At 67.3% G+C, this 17,638-nt stretch overlaps 2 protein-coding genes across 20 annotated transcripts in view; one reads left to right on the forward strand and one right to left on the reverse strand.

Annotated features, from left to right (window-relative positions):
• The first annotated feature begins 586 nt into the window (after positions 1-586).
• FAM246C (family with sequence similarity 246 member C) lies at positions 587-3,108 on the forward strand. Its single transcript, XM_086349268.1, has 2 exons — positions 587-654; positions 746-3,108. Exon 2 carries the CDS (start codon positions 1,617-1,619, stop codon positions 2,298-2,300), a length of 684 nt encoding a protein of 227 aa, XP_086205394.1. The 5' UTR covers positions 587-654; positions 746-1,616; the 3' UTR covers positions 2,301-3,108.
• A 3,473-nt stretch (positions 3,109-6,581) lies between these two features.
• Positions 6,582-17,638, reverse strand: part of DGCR2 (DiGeorge syndrome critical region gene 2) — a 28,615-nt gene continuing 17,558 nt past the window's right edge. For 3 of the 19 annotated variants that reach the window (XM_086349237.1, XM_086349248.1, XM_086349244.1), the window contains 7 exons: positions 15,375-15,585; positions 14,333-14,409; positions 13,841-14,017; positions 13,216-13,419; positions 10,191-10,343; positions 9,458-9,694; positions 6,582-8,516 (listed from right to left, as the gene is read on the reverse strand). In XM_086349237.1, coding sequence (XP_086205363.1) covers positions 8,269-8,516; positions 9,458-9,694; positions 10,191-10,343; positions 13,216-13,419; positions 13,841-14,017; positions 14,333-14,409; positions 15,375-15,585 — 1,307 coding nt within the window. In that variant the 3' untranslated portion in view covers positions 6,582-8,268. Of the gene's footprint in view, positions 8,517-8,606; positions 9,009-9,457; positions 9,695-10,190; positions 10,344-13,215; positions 13,420-13,840; positions 14,018-14,332; positions 14,473-15,374; positions 15,593-17,638 lie in introns of those variants that run through there. The other 16 variants (XM_086349233.1, XM_086349239.1, XM_086349236.1 and 13 more) reach the window with 15 other exon arrangements.

Raw genomic sequence — 17,638 nt, forward strand, 5'->3', positions numbered from 1 at the left:
GGCAGAGGCCTGGGTCACACAGCCGGGCTTGGTGGGCCACGCCATCCAGGGCTCCTGTGTCAGCTCGATTTTAATTACGGAGGGGAGGTTGGGGGGGGGGTATGGTTAACGAGGCTCCAGGGAGTAGCTGGGCCAGATGCTGGGGGTCCCCGGGGGGCCAGGTGACTCAGCAGGAAGCAGGGGCTGGAGGGGTGGACCTAGGGCTGGATTCTCCCCTCCCCCTGCACCTTCCAGGGTGACAGGCTCCAACGAATGAGTTAATGAGTGAATGAGAGGGTGACCTGGGGCCAGGGCTGCCCATGGACAGGGTTGACTGCACCCCCAATCACACACACACACGAGCACAGGGCTGCAGAGTCCTCCAGGGGCCCCAGGGACACAGGCTCCAGCAGCTGTCTTGCCATCTCCCTTCCCAGTCCAGCCTGGATCCTCGCCAGGCCCTCCCCGCCCACAATTTGCCAGGGCGGCCCCAGGGCGCCCAGAGCCCTAACTAGTCCCTTGGTGCCGTGAGCACAACATGCCCAGGGCGAGGGGTGGGAACCCTGCCCTCCAGAGGGGCGAACTGAGCCCTGTCCGTGGCCCGGGGGTGGGCGGGGCAATGGTGCAGGCGCCACGGCAGCAGAGTGAGAATGCAGGGGGTGCAGCGGTGAGGAGGTGAGGGACGGGGGAGCAGGCAGGGGTCCGTGAGGGACGGGGAGGTGCACGGCTGGCCGCGGGTAGCTCCACCTGGGACCCTCCGCCCCAGATGCATTCAGCCAAGGACCCTATCTGACGACATCCAGCCCGCTCGGCACCACGGGCCATGCTGGGGACCCTGCTGTGGATGGAAGCGGACAGAGAACAGAGCCGCTTCCCTGCGACTTCCAGGGTGCTGTGGGCGAGGGGCCCCGAGGTACCCGGTGGGGGGCCCTGGTCAAGGAAGGTTGCCCTGCCCCAGCGGGAGGCGTGGGGGCAGCCAGGAGCGGGGGGCGGGGGGGGGGGGTGGACCTGGGGTTCCCCCCAGGCAGGCAAGGCAAAGGGTGGGAGTGTCTCTAGGAGGAGGAGGACGGGACCAGCACACAGACAGCGAGAGGGCGCGACCTCCGGCAGCCCCCGGAGGCGGGGACCCTGCGGAGCTCGAAGGCTGGGGCGGCAGAGCACTGGAGGGAGGGGTTCCAGACAGAGCCTGGACCTGGTGTGGGAGGGGCTTCGGCCAGTGGGCGGGGCTGGGGGCCCGGACCGCTCTTGCCTTCCTGCCGTAACTGGGCCGGGACAGTGGCTTTGAGCAGAGGATTGAGCCCGGCTCCCCGTTTGGGTTTGGGTGTCTCCACGTCCCCATCGCCTCTGTCTGACGCCTGTCCAAGCCCCTCTGGGGACCCACTGACAGCGTGGTCTCGCGGGCAAGCCCTGCACACTTATACTCGCGGCGCTGTTCCCCTGGCTCCTTGGATCTCAGGCCTGCCGGGGTTCCCCGGGCCCCAGGCCGGATCCCCCGAGGCTTACGGTCGTTCCCACAGCCGTCCCCCCGGGGCCCTCTCCACGGAGCGTCGCCCGGGCCCCATTGGTCGCTAGGCTGCAGGCTGGGGCTCAGGCCCGGCCGGGCTCTGGAAGCGGCGGTGGAGGCGGCAGCCAAGCGAATGGCGGCGGAGCCCCGGCGCCCGTGGGTCCAGGCGCGCAGCGCTTACGGCGCCAGCGAGGCGCTACGGCGCGCGGTGGGCCGCCGGCGGGACCCCGGGCCGCAGCCCAATGGGCCGGGCCCCGACGAAGCCCGCGGCCCGGGCCGCCTGGCTCGCTTGCGGGGCCAGCTTCGGGCTGAGGCGGCGGCGCGGGCCGACGCGCCCCGACTGCTGCGGCTGGTGGAGCGCGCAGGGGCCGCGGCGGGGGCGGCGGAGACGGGCGAGCAGGCGGAGGAGCGCAGCCGCGGCTCCGTGTGCTCCGTGTGCGGCGAGCCGCGCGGCGGGGCCACTTACCCGGCGGGCGTCCTGGAGGTGAGCGAGCGGCAGCTGCAGGAGGGCCTGGCGGCCGTACGCGCGGAGCTGGGCGCGGGGTTGGAGGCGCTGCGCGCGGAGCTGCGGGCCGAGCTGGACGCCCTGCGCGCGCTGCTGCCGCCTCCGCCGGCCGCCCGCCGCGAGCCCCGCGTCCCCCGAGGCCCGGCCCTGCTGCGGGCACTGGGCACCGTGAACGCCCTGGCCGCGGGCGCGAGGCCCACCGACGACGCCTCAGACGGCCCGGCCGACGGCGGCGCGAACCGGGCCCCGGCCAGGAAGAACCTCAAGAAGACCCCGGTGCCGCCCGGGGCCCCGCAGGGCGGCGGGGATTAAGCCTGGGGCGAGGGCCTGGGGCAGCGCCGCGGGTCGCCCGGCTTTGCTATCCCGAAATGGACCGGGGCTCGTGGGGCGTGGCTCGGGAGCGAGAAGGGTCCTCCGACGCCGCTCGCTAGCGCTCTGGCACCGATAGGGGCTGGGGAGCGCGGCTGGTGCGGGCAGCGCTGGGGAAGGGCCGGGGTGGAGGTCCGCCAGCCTCCGGGAGACCGCAGAGCAAGAGCCCAGGGTCCCCCGCCTGGGGGAGGGGTTGTACGTGTGTTTCCTTGAATGGTCTCAGGGAGGAGACCGGCTGTCCGGTGCTGGGGTGGCGAGCCTGACCCACACACCAAGTCCAACAGGCACCGGGACGCGTGGGCTGCAGGGACAGTCACCGGGACACCGCTCACCCAGGACAGTGTCGCTCTGATGCACAGCGCATTCTACTTCGGCCCTGGACTGCAGCCTGACCCTAGCCAGCTTCACTCCCCCGGCTGTGCCCACCCACTCCTGGATGCTGCACATCTGGTCAGCGCCTCCAGGACCATCAGCTTCGCCTTGACAGCAAGGCCCTCACGGACCCTCGCTGCGGGCAGTCACCTGACAGCAGAGTCTCTCCAGTGTCCACCCACAGCAGACTCCACAGCACACTTTACCCAGGGGCCGCCTGCCCAGCGAGGCCTCTAGCACAGAGCCAGGAACTGGCACCGTCTCATCTCCTGGCCTCAGTGAAGTGGCAGCCAGAGGCATCACCAAGCCGCATGGTGTCTAGGCTGGGCAGCCCGCTCCTTTATAGAATAAATCGTGTGCTAGCAGGCACCAACTGGCAGGCGGCCTTTCTCCTTCCCTCTCATTGGGGACTCAGACAAAGTGTAGGGTGGCAGGGTGGGCACAATCTGCCCCCGAGAGGGACTAGGGCAGTCTGGGCTTCTGGGTGAGGCTGGGGAGATCGGAGGTGCACCCAGGCCGTCCCTCCCCCCAGCCACAGGAGGCCAAGGTCACTGCGTGCGTCCTTTACTGTGGGAAGGGGGTCCTGCCTGCTTCCTAGGGGCCCTGCCAGAGCCACAGGCTGAGCCCCAGGGCCAGCAAAGCCCTGCACCCACCGACTGGGGTGGGGGCTGCCCCACAGATCGAGGTGCTGTGGGAAGCGAAGACCCTGTGTTCGCCAAGAGGCTGCTGTGGCCGGGAAAGGGCTGAGGGAGGGGGACCGCGTCCCTGAAGACTGTCCAGCGCACGGTGGGTGCGCAGTCTGCTGTGGTCAGCGACCCCGCCATAGCCGTAGAATCGTGAGAGGCCAGAGGTGCCGGGTAGCAGCAAGACCAGTGGGAAGGTGGACGCCAGATTCACAGAGGCCCCCAGGTGAGGGGTGGCGGCGAGTTGGAACCGGCTTCCTGCGCCGGTCTCCCCATCCCCCACCCGTTCTTCAGCCCCAGACCTCCCAGAAGTTGGCCTTGTGAGTCCTGCTCCTGGGGAGGGGGTTCCAAGTAAGAGACTGGGGGGAGGGTGGCTCTCAACAGGCAGACACTCAGAGGGGTGCAGGGCAGACCAAGTGGGAAGAGAGAAGAACGGGGCCTCGCTGCGGGCAGAGCCACTCCCACTGACCCTGCGGGTCAGCAGCTTCTCACGGGCCACCTGGCCACAGACCCTGTTCATCCTCGAGGCGCCAATGGCCCAGCCAAGACCTCTTGCTTGGAAGCAGGCCATCACACAGGTGATGCACAGGTGCATCGCCCAGCACCCCCTCCCCGCCAGGAGTCACACTGGCCCTGCCTCACCGCCAACAGCGTGGCCACCTCCTCACCGCCCCCGCCCCCCACCCAGGCCCTCAGGGTGTCCCCGGATGTTCATGTGGACCGCCTGCATCTGCGGAGACAGACCCTGGGAGGTCCCCAGCCGCCACCACCCGGCTCCCCTGGCCCGGCCTCCATGGGGGCACTCCGTCCCTACCTCCCCATGCCCGCCCACCTCCACGTGGCAGTGTGGCCTGTGCGTGCAGGCTGTGCTCGGAGCCCACTCACCCAGGGCCCCCCCGCTGGGGAAGCGAAGCTGCAGGGTGCAGTAGGCAGGTGGGGACTTCGGCGCCCCGCATCTCCGGGGGCCTGTGTGGGTCTGCGCCCACTGGGAGGAGCACAGAGTGCTTCTTCCCCTCACCCACCAGGGCACAAGGTGAGAGCAAAGGTCCTTGTCCGGCCGGCCTGCTCCCTGGCTGGGCCTCTGTGGAACCACAACACACGGGTGTCCTGGCCCCCCTGCTGGCCAGCTGTGTCCACAGACGGCGGGGGAAGCCCCCGCCCTGCACTGAGGGGAGGAGTCTGGGTCCTGACCCACCTCGGCTCTGTGAATGCTGGTTTGGGGTGACTGCTGGCTTGGGGTGACTGCGAGGCGCCCCGGGCGTTCTGCGCTCTGGGTGCGGCCTCACTTCTGTGCCTCGGGGGACAATGGCTGCCTGCTCCTGGGGGCAGGGTCCCTGACCTCTGCTGGGGATTCCACCAGTGTGGTTCCCGTGCTGTTCATGGAGACTTTGGTTCCGGGGGGGCATCCCGAACGTAGAGGCTCTTTATCCATTTGTGGGGCTTCCTGACCCTTGTGGGGGGTCTTTGGTCCCTGGATGGCGTCTCATCTCCTGTGTGAGGGTGGGGATCCTTGTGCAGGGGACTGTGCTCCTGTCGGTGGGGGTGCTGACCCGTATGACCATCCTCCTCCAGGGTCCACAGGCCTGGAGGTGCAGAGTCATGGCCTTGGAAGATGAAGAGCCTGAGAGCGGGGTCTAGCTGGACCTGGTGAAGGTCGATGTTGATGGGGATTGGGCTGGGCCCCATGGGCTAGGGCTGTTTCCTTCCAATGGGTGGGGCCTGGAGGAACAGGTTTGGGTCTCTAGGGGGGCTCAGGAGACGTGGGGGCATAGAGGAAGGTGGCCCCCCCACACACACGCAGGCCCCACCGGACAGGTCACCACTGCCCTTCCCGCCAACCAGGCCTGGCCAGAGCACGTGCAGCACTGTCTCAGGGGCAGCTCTTCGGGCAGCTGCTCCCCGGGAAGGGGGGCGGGGAGGGTCTCCCACTCCAGGGGCCTCCACCATTGCTCCCACTTGGGCTGGCCACACCGCAGGCTCACAGGTCCATGCGCTAGAAGCAGCTTGGTGTTCTCAGCACAACTTAGGGCTGGGGAGTCGTAGCACCAGGCACCTGCGGACTGACATGGGCCATCCTGGCCTGAGCACTGACCCAGCGCCGTCCAAGGGTGGGAGCCGCGTCTTGGGCCAGCGGGTGCCAGGCAGACCCTGGTCTCCTCTTCCCTGACTCCACCTTCCTCCTCAAACGACGCCCCTCGCCAGGGGCAGGGCGTCACATGGAGAAGAGGGAGCATCCCGCGAGGTGAGGATCAGAAACAAACAGGTTCAGAGTCAGAGCGCATACCGCCAGCCGCACCATGAGGAAGGCGAGTGCCAGGGCTGGCCTGCGTGGTGTGGCGGTGAGCAGCAGACAACGCAGGCGGCGGGCAAGGGCGGTGCATTTATCGGGAGGGTGGGTTAGAGGCGTGGCTGAGGCCTCGAGGCTCCAGGCCCGGAGAGGACCGCAGGGGCGGCTCCTCCAGCCGGGGAGACAGCTGGGCAGCACCAGCTGCCTGCAACCGCCGCAGGCCGGTCTCCGCCTGAACACCTTGCTTTCACGGCTGCCCCCTCCCCCATTAGTCCTGGGTCAGGAGTGCTACTGGCATGCCCCTACAGACCCGGGGACGGAGGCTGGGGACCAGGAGCGCCCCGGCCATCAGCAAGGACGACGTTCGATGGGGAGGGCACCTTGGGTCCCAGGGCCACTGACTTTCGGGCGGCTGGCTGGAAAGGACGTCCCAAGACCACGGCCGCCTGATCAAAGGGTCTGGGAGGCCGCTGCGCCCCCACCCCGCCTTAGGGCTCGGCCCTGGCTTCCGCGCCCAGCGGATCCCGGGCCGTGGTCCTAGCTCCGGAGGCTCGGCCGGCACCCTACCCACCCCCCACCTGGTGCTGTCCGCGGTGCTGACGGGGCCGCCTGCCGCTTGCCGGCGTTCAGGTTGCCTTCCCCAAACCCCAGGGCCTCCCCCGACCCCGCGCGCTGCGGGAGGGTGGGTTAGGACCGCAGGAGGACTGCCTGAGGCCGAGTCCGCTGGGTGCCCGCTGGTCCCACACCAGCAACTGGTGAGTCACTAAAGAACAGGGTCAGAAAACAGAAGTGCTGGGGTCTCTGAGCCCCACAGCTGTCCCGGCTTCCAGAGACACCGGGGCCTCCCACCCCAGCTGGGGTCGCACCAAGGACTGCCCACAGTTCTTCCAGAACACAGGTTTATTTGGCATTTGGATGAAATGGTTCTCACAGCATCTTAAGAAAAGAATTAGTGCCAACCCAACCAAAAATAAACCCAAACTAGAAACCCTTAGTGAAACAAAAACAAACAGGCCTTGAGATGGTGGAGTATGGACACCCACCTGGAACAGGCAGCCAGGAGCCCTCTGGCGCACAGGACTCTCAAGCAGGGCTGGCCAGGACTTGTCTGACCGTGGCCCCCACGGCTGCCCCAGGACACCCTCACCTGCCTGACTGGCCTGGCACCCTTCGGTCCCCACACGTCCTGTGTGCACGGGTCTAAGGCCTGGGCCAGGCCCCTTGGTGTGCCCACCCCAAAGCAAGAGTGCTCACGACCCTCACCCGCACCAATTAGGCCTGTGGTGACCGCTGTGCCCAGCACACAGCAGTGGCAGGACGCACCTTCTGCTCCCTCTTCAGCAGTCAGGCCCTCCGCGGGGGTTGCAGGCCTGCACGGCACACGGCCCCCTGCATGGCGCGGCCTCCAGCACTGGCTCCTGAGGGCCAAGCCCTGCTCTGTGGGCAACGTGAGCATCTCATGCCACCCGGGAAGAAGAAAACGGTCTCCACGGGAGACTGTGTTGGCACGGCTGGGCACCACCCTCTTCGTCACCCCTCCTTGCTGCTGGCCCACCGAGGCTGCGAGGGGCCCCAGGCGAGTCCCCGCGGCTGGCCACCGCCCGCAATCACATGGACCCAGACACACATGCACACAAAGAAAAAGCCAGACACTCGACGTAGAAAAGATGATGTGCTGAAAATCGCACAAAACCCGCTTCATCTCCAAACCTCAGAAATGCTAAAGCCCCATGTCAGGAGACAAGACCACTGCCCAGAAGCAGGCAACAGGGACCCTCAAAGGCCCCCTGGGGCAGGGCACCCAGCGCCCTGCTGCTGGGCACAGCAAGGCGGCATGCAGCCACCGGGTTCCGGGGTGGCGGTGCTGGGCAGGCATTGGGCTTTCAGGTGGACAGCCCAGGACGTGAGCTTCAGCCCCTCCCCCCAGGGACACGACCCTTTATGGCACAAACAAGGTGGGGTGGGGCAGGGTCAGCAGGAGCGGGGGCACCCAGATTCCAGCGGCAGCGAGGCCCAGGGCGGGACACCAGGGCAGGCTAGAGGCCTCAGCCTGGCTCCAGGGGCGCCATGCACGGTGCTGGGGGAGCCTCGGGACGGGCACCGAGCTTCACTGAGCCTAGCAGGGAAGATAGCACAGAGCCGGCAGCCCCACCTCAGGGCCTCGGCAGAAAGGCCCCCAGCCAGGCCCACCGTGTGACAACGGGAGCTGGGGGCACCCCCAGAGCAGCCTCTGAGGCACCCGCCCAGGCCGTCGACAGTCCTCAGATCAGGTGTGCCCACACTGGGGCAACAGCCAAGCCCAGCAGAGCCAGGGTGACCCTCCCCACGGCAGCCGCGGCGCCTCCTCTGTGAACTCTACCAGTCGAACGCTGTTGAGAGAGAGACAGGAACCGGAAGCTACACGTATCTGAGCCCTCAAGGCGGCCCCGGGGCTGGGGGATGGGGTGCTCCCTGGGGACCGCATGTGCGCCTGGGCGAGGCCCAAGCTGCCTCGGGCCCTCACGCTGCCCACGGGCACCAGTGTCTTTCTCAGGGCAGACAAGTGCCCCTCGGGCCCGCGGGCCGTCCTCTACACTACGGTGTTGAGGGAACCTCGGCTGTGCTGGCTGCCCCCTGGCAGCGCCTCTGGGGTGGGGGCACCCCCACCCGGGCCGGGCTCAGGCGGTGCCAGGAGGGCGCTGCTGCTGTCGGCCGAGTCTTCCAGGTCGGCCAGAGGGGCCCCGGGGGTGCGCTCCGGGCGCCGGGGCACCGTGCCCTCCCGGCTGCCATCTCCAGCGGCGGGAGGGGCGGCTTCCACCGGCTCAAAGGCGTCGTCTTCTGCGGGAGGAGACTGGGGTCAGAGGGGCGGGGCGGCTCGGCTCCCAGCGGCTCCTCCCTGCAGCTGCACCGTGCGGGGGCTTCATGGGCAAGCGGGGGTCCGGCTGTGAGCAAACCCCGGTGGGTGTATGCGGGGGGGGGGGGGGGGGGGGAACAGGCTTTGACAGCAGAACAAAGGTGGCCCTCACGCACACGCACGAGGCGCGGGCTGGACCTCGGGGCAGGTGAGGGTGACGGCCTGGGCAGGACGCCCCCAAAACAGCCTGCCTGAGGGGGGCGCGGCAGCCCCGACTCCCACACGCGCGCTGGAAGCGGGGGCCCAGGGACCCAGGCACCCAGACTGGGGCCCCGCGCACGCGCACTCCTGCTGTCCCGCCCACGGAGGCGTCAGAGACCCGCTGCCCCAGGAGCACCGCTCGCTCTTCCCCGTCCCTGCCAGCAGGCGGCGACAGCCTCTCCCCGGGGCAGAAGTCAGGTCCAAGTGTTTCCTGCCTATGGGGGCCACACGGGAGGGAACGCTGACCTAACAGACCAGGTCACAGCAGCGCGGGCCTTGCAAAGCCCGCCTGCTACGTCGTGTCTGTGCGTGTGACACACGGGGGCTCCGTAGGGACTCCTGCGTGCACCTGGGACAGGGCCGGGCCAGGCTGTGGATGGGCACCCGGTGTCCCTCTGCTCCACTGCTGACGGCTGGTTTTCACAGCGTCAGACGGACCAGACTCACTCATAGGTTCTGTTCCCACTGGACAGGAGGGCCCGCCGTGGGGCGTGGCCTCAATTCGCCACACGTGCACCCCGCCCAGGACCCCCTCCCCACAGGGCCCGGCTGAGGGGTCCCGGGAGGGAGGCAGGGGCAGGGTGAGCCCGCCCACCCCTGCAGTGGGGCCACCTTAACAGCAAGAATGGGGCCCATGCTGCAGCTCCCACGCCCCGAGGATCACCTGCGGGGTCGTAGAACACGCTGTCCGGGTTGATGGAGGCCTCGTAGGGTGGCGGTGGGTCATCGGGCTGGTCGATGTCCGGGTACTTGTATGCGGTGTAGGGCGGAGGCGGATCGTGGAAATGGAAAGTCCCACCTTCCCCGTCGTCGGAAAGGTGCAGGGGCGTGAGGCCCGTGCCAAAGCCGTCGGGGCCGTAATCGAAGCCGGGGATCCTGCGGCCGAGGTTGAAATGGTGCACTGGGCGGAGAGAGGGGCACGGGGCTGTCACTCGGGCTGGACGCCCCAGGCGCGGAGCCGCACACCCCGGCGGCCACCTGCCGAACCAGAGCCCTGACCCCGCGCCGACGCCCCGGCCTGACGCCTACCCTGCAGCTCCGCCCCCAGGAGGGTCATCGAGAGCCTCGCTGCCCACGTGAGGTGGGCCCTTCACACCCGAGGCCCAGCGTCGCGGATCCGCAGCCCGGCGCTCCCCCACCCGGCGAGGCGGGATCTCGGAAGCTACGCGGCGGGGGCGGACGTGCAACCACGTGCGCCGAGGGTGGGCCACGCCCCCAAGCGGCCACCAGCCACACACACCTGGGTCTCCACGGCAGGCGGCCCGGCAGCTGCCCACACGGCCCGGGGGCCGGCGCCCCTCCCACCACACGGACGCCGAGGGTGGGGGCGGGCAGCCCCGGTTCCCTCCTCCGACTGGGGCCACAGCCAGCCGGCGCTGGGGGGGCGGGGCACTCACGGTTGGCCCCGATCAGGGACTCGATGCGCTCGCGGCGCCTCTGGCGCAGCCGATGGACCATGAAGAGCAGCAGTGAGAGGACGAGGAAGGACGACACGCAGCTGACGACGAGGCGCATCCCGCTGGCCATGGAGTCCAGCAGGCTGCCGCCGTCTGCGGGCGGGAGGGCAGCGCTCAGGGGCCCCGCGCCCCGCCCCCAGCGCCCCCCGCCCATCTCACCGGGCTAAGCAGGACCGTGGTGGCCACAGGGCCCAGAAGGGAGGAGTGTCCCCGGGCAGGGGGCTGAGGTCAGCCGGGCCATATCAGCGTCCAAGCTTAGACCTGGCCAGAGCTCTGTCCATCCTGCACCACAGTCCTCACACACAGGCCAGGCTCACCCGGAGCCCGCAACTGATCAGAGCGTCTGGGTGCGGCCCCTGGACCTGAGAGTCCCGGATCCCAGCCCCCACCTCCCCTCGCCCCGCCAGTGGCTCTTCTGATTCCTGACTTCCCAGCACCCACCCTCCTGCTGGCCCTCTCTGGGGGTGGGAAGCCAGGGCCTCCTCGCGGGATCCACTGCGGACCGGGGGTCCTGCAGAAGGGAGAGGTGGCCAGCCAGAAAGGATGTCCTCCCCCAGGTCACGGTCCGATCCCAGCAAGTCTGGCAGGGCCTGCCCTGTGGGGGAGGCCCAGGGCCCCCAGCAGCTCCCTGGGGCTGGGGCTGGCCCTGCACCTGCACCAGAGGCCTCGGGACAGAGGCTCTGGTGGGCGCAGACCCACCCCACCAGCCGGGAGTCTGGAAGTCCTCCACCCTGGGAGGTGGCTGCTGCTGCTCTGCTACGGGCCGGGCCAGCACCTCTGCACCCCCGGGGACCACGGCAGCGTCTGGTGACACCTCTGGTGGGCCTGGTGGGACACAGCTCAACACCCTGGTGGCACCGGCCCACGGGCCAGCCACCTTGCCCGATGCACACCAGGCCTGCTGGGCGTGGTGGGGGCAGAAGGCAGGGCCGGCAGCCCCAGGCTCTGACCCACACAGGGGTCACGGGCATCGTGTCACAGCATCGGAATGCCTGCCCCTGAACCCAGAGTGGAGACCAGAGGGCTTCCAGGGCAGGGGCGGCCTGAGTGTGAAGGCTCCAGGTCCCCTCTCGACCCCCTGCCTCTGCCGCGTGGGCAGGCACCCAACCGCAGCCTGACAATACACTTTACGGCCAGGCTCACATGGGCTCCCCTGCAGCTGGGTGTCCTGCTGAGACACCGGGGAGCAGCGTGCGAAAGGGCACAGCCCCTCCAGATCCCGCCCCTCAGCAGGGGTGGCCAGGGCATCTGCCAGCCTGTGGTCAGCTCAGAGGTCCCAGCACGGGGCGTTCTCTCTGCAACAATGAATTCCTACTCAGCCCAAGGCAGACCCCAGGACATGGTCAAGGTCCCCAGTGGCCGTCCCTGGCATTCGGCGGCAGGAGGCACCAGGAGGCAGACGCAGAGAACAGCATCCTTGGGGACAGAGGCCTCCCGGGCCCTGCGGTCGCTCGGGCCATGCCCAGCAAGGCTGCCCACTGTCGTCCAGGCACAGGCAGTGGGCATCAGGCCCAGCCTCTGAGGCGGCTCTGGGACGGGCCCCTCCCCTCCCAGACCCTCGAGGTGGGCGGCGGCCTGTTCTTCCCCAGGGTGGCCCGTTTGCATTTCGTTTAGTTGAGAGTTTTTCCACACTCCGCACACAAGAGCTTAGGGGTCTCATCTGTGTTTCTCTGTTGGTGCTTTATCTCTTCATTTCCTCAAGGGTCTTCCACAAGCAGAAGTTTCTGATTTTGATGAAGTGTGATCTATTAATGTTTCTTTTGATCTAAAAATGCTGTGTATCCCAAGGTCACAAAGGTTTTTCTTACTTTTTCTTTTAAAAGACTTAATTTTAAAAGTACGCTGGGGAGGCATCAACTGTGAGGCTGGGACTGACGTACAGACGGCACACTATAGTGTCATCAGACGGCGAGAGCCTACTGGGCAGCACAGGGCACTCCGCTCCGTACTCTCTAAAAACCTACAGGGAAAGAACCTTGCAAAAAGTGGGCGTGTGTGTAACTGATTCCCTCTGCTGTACACCTGAAACTGAAGCATTGCACATCAGCTACACCTTGGTAAAATTTTAAAAAATTAAAAATAAAAGAACGTGTGCTTTCTTCTGGAAGGTGTATGAAGGTTTACACGGTGTATGAACACCTTGGCAGCGACTCTATACACAGCAGGGAGCACAGTAGAAGGCTCACGCGCTTGTTTCTACACAGCAGGGAGTGCAGTAGAAGGCTCACGAGCTGGTTTCTGGCTTAGGGATTTCCATTGCTGCAGCACTGTGTGTTCCAAGTCCAGCCTTTCTTCACTGAATTGCTTTGTGCCTCTGTTGACTATCAGCTGACTGCGTGCGTGTGGACTATCACTAGACTCTTCTGTTCCACTGATCTGCATGTCAGTTGCTGAAATCACCGTTTAGATACTATGACTACACAGTAAGTTTTCAACCAGGTACCGTGAACCCTCCAACTTTCTTCTTTTCTAAAACTGGTTTGGTTATTCTACTTCCTTTGCCTTTCCACAGAAATTTTAGAATCAGCTTGTCAACATCTACGAAAATCTGCTGGAATTCTGGTTGAGACTGCGCAGAATCCAAAGGTAATTCATGGGAGAATTCACCTCCTGATGACTGAGTCTTCTGATCCATGAACATGGTATACTCATGCCTTTCTTTCATCAGCATCTTATGATCGTAGCATACAGAGGGTTTGCCTACTCTATGAGACTTAAACCTCAGTGCAAGTATAAGGAGGTGGAAGGACAGGTCACCACATACCACCCACCGCCTGGCGTCCACCCAGGGGGCACCACCAAGCAGGGAGCGCTACGGCAGGCCTGTGGACAACGTCTCGTCTTTTGCTTAAGTTCCCCTGAGCACCAGATGCAGACACAGAAGCACCCCAGTGGAGGGTGAGGTGGAAGCCGGCTCCAGTGAAGGGGCGCCCGGTCCGGGCCCCAGCCCCAGGCGCAGGCTCACCTGGGTCCAAGCACATGAACTTGCAACACTCCTTGGGGTCCTTGCGGTACTGCTGGCAGCCCTGCGGCCGCTCGCACAGCGCGGCCACACACATCTCGGGCTCCCCGCCATGGCAGGTGCAGCTCAGGCACGGGTCGTCCCCCTTGGGGGTGAAGTAGAAGCCTTCATCCACCACGTTGTCCTTGATGTCCACACACGTCTGACCTGAGACAGGCACAGCGGACCTGCGCATCAGCCGCCTGGGAGAGTCCTGGCACCACAGGCCAGGGCTGCGGGGGCCGCAGAGAGCAGGAGAGGGGAGGAGGGAGTCGTGGCTCCGGATGCGAGGTGCGGCGGGGCCTCTGGCCGCCGCCATCTCCTCACTGCGCAGCCGGGCAGAGCCTCCGTCTACCCTGGGGAGGAGCGAGGGGTCACGGGGGACACTACCACCCAGGCCCCAGCCATCTCCAGGTCAGAGATCAGAGGCCCCGCAGAGTCAGGTGTGCCGGGTCCCTGCGGCCCCCGGGGGGTCAGGTGCACTGAGAGGCCCCCCTAGGAGTCAGGTGCACTGAGAGGCCCCCGGGGGTCAGGTGCACTGAGAGGCCCCCCTAGGGGTCAGGCCCTGGGGTTGGGGGACCCCGCTCACTCCTCTTGCACAGGAAGGAAGACTTGTCCTGGCAGCTCTCGGCGCGCCAGCTGTGCAGGTCGTGGTGGCGCAGCGTGGGGAAGTGGAAGCACTGCAGCTGCGCGCAAAACACGCCGTCACCCTCCGCCGTGGCCGCCGCCAAGATGGGGTCCGGGGGCAGCAGCACTTCCGAGGAGCCTGCGGGGCGGATGGACGGCGTCACGGGGACTGCCCGCCTCCGGTCCTCTGCGCGCACCTCTGCACGTGCCCGGGGGCCCCAGGGGCGCAGGGACACGCTGCGGGGGTCGGCAGCGCCCCCAGGAAGGGGGAGGACGCCTCTTCCTCCCGGGGGGACGCAGCGGGCGCTCTGCGGGCGAGGGGCGGGCCCAGCAGCTGGGGGGCGGGGCCTCGCGGGCTCTGCGGGCCGTTGCGGCGCCCACACCCCCGGCTGCCTGCCAGGAGAGCTCGGGCAGCCAAGCCCAGCGCGTCTCCGCAAAGGCCAGGGAGCCTCACCTTTGGACGCCACCTCCCAGTGTCCTTCTACGGAGCGGTTGCGGCCGGTGACGACGTACTGGTAGCCGACCCACAGCCTGCAGGAGGCAGATCGCAGGAGGCGTCGGCTCTGAATGTGCGCCTTTGATGCTTCCGCTGACCTTTACAATGTGAGCCTCAAAAGCATGAATGGTCTTTTCAAGGTTTGATACTTAATTTTAATAAAATGTATTAAAATTCTATACAAGTTTACCCGTCATTTTCGTCCTGCGAGCCTCCTGCTAACGCTGCTCTTCTCAGCGGGTCTCATCAGACAGATCCACATCCAAGCAAAGCCACCCCAGGGCTGCGGGGTGGGCCCTGTGTGCCCCCAGCCCCAGCCCTGGGGGTGCCCACGGTCCCTGCAGCCCCACGTGCATGTGCCCACCCGAGGGCACGGCCTGCCCTCCCCCTTCTGCAAGCACTTACCACCACCCTAGGGCTAGGCACTTCTAAGGTCACCAGGCAGACCCATGGAGCCCCCCCTGCCAGTCACTGTGCCAGCCCCTGCCCTCGTGGGCTCTGGCCACCCTGCAGTCCACGCCCCGTGGGACGGTGCCCCAGGGCCCGCCCCTGCAGCGTGGGTGGGTCCTCAGCTCCCACTGGCCCCAGAACAAAGCCCTGAGCGCTGGGTGGGGAGAGGCTGGCTGTGTCCACACGTTCTCTCCGACCCTGCAGAGCCTGCGGGCCTAGAGCCAGGCTCAGAGCCAGCACGCGCCCTGGTCAGCCCTGGTTCCCCGTGGTGGTTCGGGAAGGGATGAGCAGGCCCATGGCAGGCTCTCAGAAGGACCCTGTCCACTGGCACGGCCCACGAGCCAGGCCCACCGAGTCCCACACGCAGCAGCCCGTCCTGACTCGGGCTCAGACCCCCTGCAGCTGCACCATAATCCCCGTGGGAGAGCCGAAGGGCTGCCCAAGGCACCACAGCAGGCACCGCCCCTGCCCTCCAGGAGTCGCCGCCCCGAGCCCCACCCAACCCCCTCCACGCGCTCTCAAGGCCCCGGTGCCGGGCCCAGCAGCTCACTTGTGCTGGTCCTGCCAGGTGAAGCTCCGCTCCGGCTGCTCCCACTCCTGGGCCAGCACAAAGCGCAGCTCCTGGTCGGTGGAGAAGGTGGCCAGGGAGCCATTCACACGCTGGCAGGTCTGTGCAGCATCCCAGTAGCTCTCCCCGCTTAGGTAGGCGCGGTAGCAGCTGGCTGTCCCCTCATAGTGGTGCCACCCCGTGGGGCACTTCCCTAGGAAACATGCAGGACGGGGTGGCCCCAGTCAGCACCCGCAAGGCCATCACACCAGCATGTGCGGCTCAGGAGCCTGGGGGGACGTGAGGCTGGGGGACGAGGCTGGGGGGACACTGAGGCCGGGGGGGATGCGGAGGCTGGGGGGACACAGAGGCTGGGGGGGACGCGGAGGCTGGGGGACACTGAGGCTGGGGGGATGCTGAGGCTGGGGGACACTGAGGCCGGGGGAGATGCGGAGGCTGGGGGGACACGCGGAGGCTGGGGGGACACGGAGGCTGGGGGGGATGTGGAGGCCGGGGGGACACTGAGGCCGGGGGGACACAGGCTGGGGGGGACACTGAGGCTGAGGGGGACACTGAGGCCGGAAGGACACTGAGGCTGGGGGGACACTGAGGCTGAGGGGGATGTGGAGGCTGGGGGGACACTGAGGCTGGGGGGGATGTGGAGGCTGGGGGGACACTGAGGCTGGGGGGACACTGAGGCTAGGGAGGGCAGTGAGGCTGGGGGGGATGAGGAGGCTGAGGGGGATGTGGAGGCTGGGGGGGATGCGGAGGCTGAGGGGACACGGAGGCTGGGGGACACTGAGGCTGGGGGGAGATGCTGAGGCTCGGGGGAGACGCTGAGGCTCGGGGGGGACGCTGAGGCTGGGGGGGACGCTGAAGCTGGGGGGACGCTGAGGCTGGGGGGACACTGAGGCGGGGGGGAACGCTGAGGCAGGGGCGAACGCTGAGGCTGGGGCGGGGGACACAGGCCGGGGGGACACTGAGGCTGGGGGGGGGGGAACACTGAGGCCGGGGGGACACTGAGGCCGGGGGGAGACACTGAGGCTCGGGGGGCGGGACACTGAGGCTGGGGGGGGCACTCTGAGGCTGGGGGGGACGCTGAGGCCGGGGGACACTTAGGCGGGGGGGAACGCTGAGGCTGGGGGGGGGACACTGAGGCCGGAGGGACACTGAGGCTGGGGGGGGACGCTGAGGCTAGGGAGGGCAGTGAGGCTGGGGGGGACGCTGAGGCTGGGGGGGGATGCTGAGGCTTGGGGGACACTGAGGCTGGGGGGACACTGAGGCTGAAGGGGGATGCTGAGGTTGGGGGAAATGCTGAGGCTGGTGGGGGGGGACATTGAGGCTGGGGGCGGGGGACGCCGAGGCCGGGGGGACACTGAGGCTGGGGGGGATGATGAGGTTGGGGGGATGCTGAGGCTGAAGGGGGATGCTGAGGCTGAAGGGGGACGCTGAGGCTGGGGGGGGATGCTGAGGTTGGGGGGACGCTAAGGAGCTGAGGAGGGTTGGGGGGGACGCTGAGGCTGGGGGGATGCTGAGGCTGAAGGGGGACACTGAGGCCGGGGGGGACGCTGAGGTTTGGGGGGGACGCTAAGGAGCTGAGGAGGGTTGGGGGGGGACGCTGAGGCTGGGGAGGATGCTGAGGAGGCTTGGGGGGACGCTGAGGCAGGGGGAGACGCTGAGGAGGGCTGGGCAGGGACGCTGAGGCTGGGGGCAAACGCTGAGCCTAGGGGGGCGACGCTGAGGCTGCGGGGGGAATGCTGAGGCCGGGGGAAGATGCTGAGCCTGGGGGGGACGCTGAGGCCGGTGCGGGGACGCTGAGGTGGGGCGGGGCTCTGCTGCTGGGGGGCCAGGGCGGTCAGGATGGGGTGCTGCGCCCACTGGGTAAAGCAGTGGACAGGACGGTGGGCCCCCCGGGTGGGCGGCGGGAGCGCCCCACCCAGGCCTGTGCCCGTCTGCTCAGGGGGTCAGCTGTGCCGCGCCCTCGGTCTCAGTCTTCCTGAACGCTTCTAAAACACGTACACTGTAGGAAGCTCATGAAGTAACCAGCTACTGATTATTTTTTTAAGCACAGGCAGGGCAGCCTCCTCCACGAACCAAGGGCAGTCCACCTGGGCCCCATGTGGCAAGCATCTTGTGGGAAAAGCTCCAGGGCCTGGTGCTGGTCTTAGCTTCCCCGCCCGGCAGGGAGGCCCTGGGCAGGCCATCCTGCCGCCCCAGCCACCGGAGGAGCCTGAAGCAGGGTTTCAGGGGCACCCATGGGGTGGGCC

Source organism: Bos grunniens, chromosome 17 (assembly GCF_055505025.1).
Source record: "Bos grunniens cultivar Pamir isolate PY7600 chromosome 17, Bosgru_T2T1.0, whole genome shotgun sequence".
NCBI classification, from domain to species: domain Eukaryota; kingdom Metazoa; phylum Chordata; class Mammalia; order Artiodactyla; family Bovidae; genus Bos; species Bos grunniens.

Coding starts and splice junctions, on each gene's coding strand:
- FAM246C (XM_086349268.1), top strand. CDS start 1,617: ATGGCGGCGGAGCCCCGGCGCCCGTGGGTCCAGGCGCGCAGCGCTTAC.